Source organism: Pyrgilauda ruficollis, unplaced genomic scaffold (assembly GCF_017590135.1).
Source record: "Pyrgilauda ruficollis isolate IOZ18807 unplaced genomic scaffold, ASM1759013v1 scaffold325, whole genome shotgun sequence".
In the NCBI taxonomy this organism is placed as follows: Eukaryota; Metazoa; Chordata; class Aves; order Passeriformes; family Passeridae; genus Pyrgilauda; species Pyrgilauda ruficollis.
In genome coordinates this window covers 33385-35705 of record NW_024524656.1, presented here as the reverse complement: position 1 = coordinate 35705, position 2321 = coordinate 33385, and the positions used below count along the sequence as shown (strand labels likewise).

At 63.9% G+C, this 2321-nt stretch overlaps 2 protein-coding genes across 5 annotated transcripts in view; one reads left to right on the top strand and one right to left on the bottom strand.

Moving 5' to 3' along the window:
• CCDC115 (coiled-coil domain containing 115) overlaps positions 1-1509 on the top strand; it is a 3150-nt gene extending 1641 nt beyond the window's left edge. Inside the window, exons 5-7 of one of the 3 annotated variants that reach the window (XR_005955715.1) lie at positions 163-291; positions 507-774; positions 1333-1509. Coding sequence is in view for 2 of the 3 variants with exons in the window: in XM_041474497.1 (XP_041330431.1) it covers positions 163-291; positions 507-703 (326 nt within the window). In the remaining variant the exon portion in view is untranslated. Of the gene's footprint in view, positions 1-162; positions 292-506; positions 952-1332 lie in introns of those variants that run through there. The other 2 variants (XM_041474497.1, XM_041474496.1) reach the window with 2 other exon arrangements.
• Positions 1510-1884: 375 nt separating this feature from the next.
• The window catches only part of UBA1 (ubiquitin like modifier activating enzyme 1), a 19608-nt gene continuing 19171 nt past the window's right edge, over positions 1885-2321 (bottom strand). For both annotated transcript variants that reach the window (XM_041474493.1, XM_041474494.1), the window contains exon 26: positions 1885-2192. In XM_041474493.1, the coding sequence (XP_041330427.1) occupies positions 2057-2192 (136 nt within the window). In that variant the 3' untranslated portion in view covers positions 1885-2056. The remainder of the gene's footprint in view (positions 2193-2321) is intronic.

Here is a 2321-nt window from a genome sequence, read left to right as displayed (position 1 = left end):
TGGGGCAAGGGAGGAACTGAGGGAGAATTTGGGGTGCTGGGGGGTTCTGAGGGGTCCTGTGGGTGTTGGGGGGTGCTGGGGGGATTCTGAGGGGTCCTGTGGGTGCTGGGGGGTCCCTCAGTTGTTTTGGGGGGGGGTCTCTGACCTTTCTCTCTCCCCCAGGGCTGCGGCAGCGTCGGGGAGCCCCTGAAAAAGGGGGGACCCCCAGCCGGCCCCCCCCGGACCCCCTGGGCTGGTTTGGGGTCCTGGTGCCCCCCAGTCTGCGGCAGGCCCAGGGCAGCTTCCAGAGGGGTGAGGACTGGGGGAACCGGGGGGAACTGGGAGGAACTGGGGGGAACTGGGGGGAACTGGGGATCCCCAAAAAACCAGCAAAGGTCCCCAAACCCAGAGGGGCCCAAGAATGGGGGGAAATGCCCCAAATCTGGGGTGTCCCCAGAACCGGGGAGGGCCCAAAGCTCACGGCCCTCGTGACCTCCTTGGTCCCCCCGGTGTCCCCCTGTCCCCAGGGGTGACGCTGGCCGTGGAGGTGGCCGAGCTCCAGGCCACCATGGAAGCTGCGGCCGCCCGGTACCGGCAACTCCTGCGGCAGAAACGTCACCTGGCCGGGGACAGCGGGGACAGCAGGGACAGCCAGAGCCCCACCGGAACCCCTGGGGACAGCAAGGACACCGAGCGTGACACAGTGACCTCAGTGACTGCGTGAACGAACACCGAGGACACGTCTGCAGGTGACACACGGGAGCACAGGTGACACTGTGAGCCACGGGGACATAGGTGACATGGGGCTGTGCTGACCCTTCACAGGTGACACAGAGGACAGCAGCACCTGCCTGTGGGTGACACCTGTCCCCAAGGGTGACACTGAGGACTTTGCAGGTGACACCGAGCCCCGCACAGGACTGAGGGGGGTCCCCCCATGTCCCAGTCCCCAATAAAGCCACCCTGCTGCCACCACGGGGTCATTTATCACCGTCGTCTGGTGCCAGCTGTGCCAGTGCCACCATGGCCAATGCCCCTGCAGGGTCATTTGTCACTGCTGTCACACCCTGGCCATGCCACTGCCACCATGGGCTCATTTGTCACCACTGTCACATGCTGGCCATGCCAGTGCCACCATGGGCTCATTTGTCACCACTGTCACATGCTGGCCATGCCAGTGACACTGCAGGCTCATTTGTCGCTGCTGTCCCGTGCCAGCCACAGCAGTGCCACCATAGGGTCAATTGTCATTGCTGTCACGTGCGGTGCCAGTGTCATGTGACTCGGACACGCCCCCCTTTTTGCCAAGGTCTATGTTTATTGGGCGGGGCCCTTGCCCCGACGGGGACATAGGTGACATGGGGCTGTGCTGACCCTTCACAGGTGACACAGAGGACAGCAGCACCTGCCTGTGGGTGACACCTGTCCCCAAGGGTGACACTGAGGACTTTGCAGGTGACACCGAGCCCCGCACAGGACTGAGGGGGGTCCCCCCATGTCCCAGTCCCCAATAAAGCCACCCTGCTGCCACCACGGGGTCATTTATCACCGTCGTCTGGTGCCAGCTGTGCCAGTGCCACCATGGCCAATGCCCCTGCAGGGTCATTTGTCACTGCTGTCACACCCTGGCCATGCCACTGCCACCATGGGCTCATTTGTCACCACTGTCACATGCTGGCCATGCCACTGCCACCATGGGCTCATTTGTCACCACTGTCACATGCTGGCCATGCCAGTGCCACCATGGGCTCATTTGTCACCACTGTCACATGCTGGCCATGCCAGTGACACTGCAGGCTCATTTGTCGCTGCTGTCCCGTGCCAGCCACAGCAGTGCCACCATAGGGTCAATTGTCATTGCTGTCACGTGCGGTGCCAGTGTCATGTGACTCGGACACGCCCCCCTTTTTGCCAAGGTCTATGTTTATTGGGCGGGGTCCTTGCCCCGCCCCCAGACCCCGCCCCCCACCAGGGGGCGGGGCCGACACAACAACGACTATGGGAGAGGGGCGGGGCGTGATGGGGCGTGGCCTGTGCGAGGGGCGTGGCCGGGCGAAGGGGCGTGGCCAGGTGCCCCCTAGCGGATGGTGTAGCGCACGTAGGGCACCTCGATGTCGGCGTCACTGTCGTCGTTGCAGCACAGCTCGAACACCAGGGCCTTGACGTGGCGGCCCAGCTTCTTCTTGGACACCCGCGTCACGATCTCTGTCATCCTGCGGGGACAGGGGACGTGGGGGACATGGCAGGGACAGGGGGCACTGTCATCCTGCGGGGACAGGGGGGACATGGCAGGGACAGGGGGCACTGTCATCCTTCAGGGACAGGGAACATGGGAGGGACAA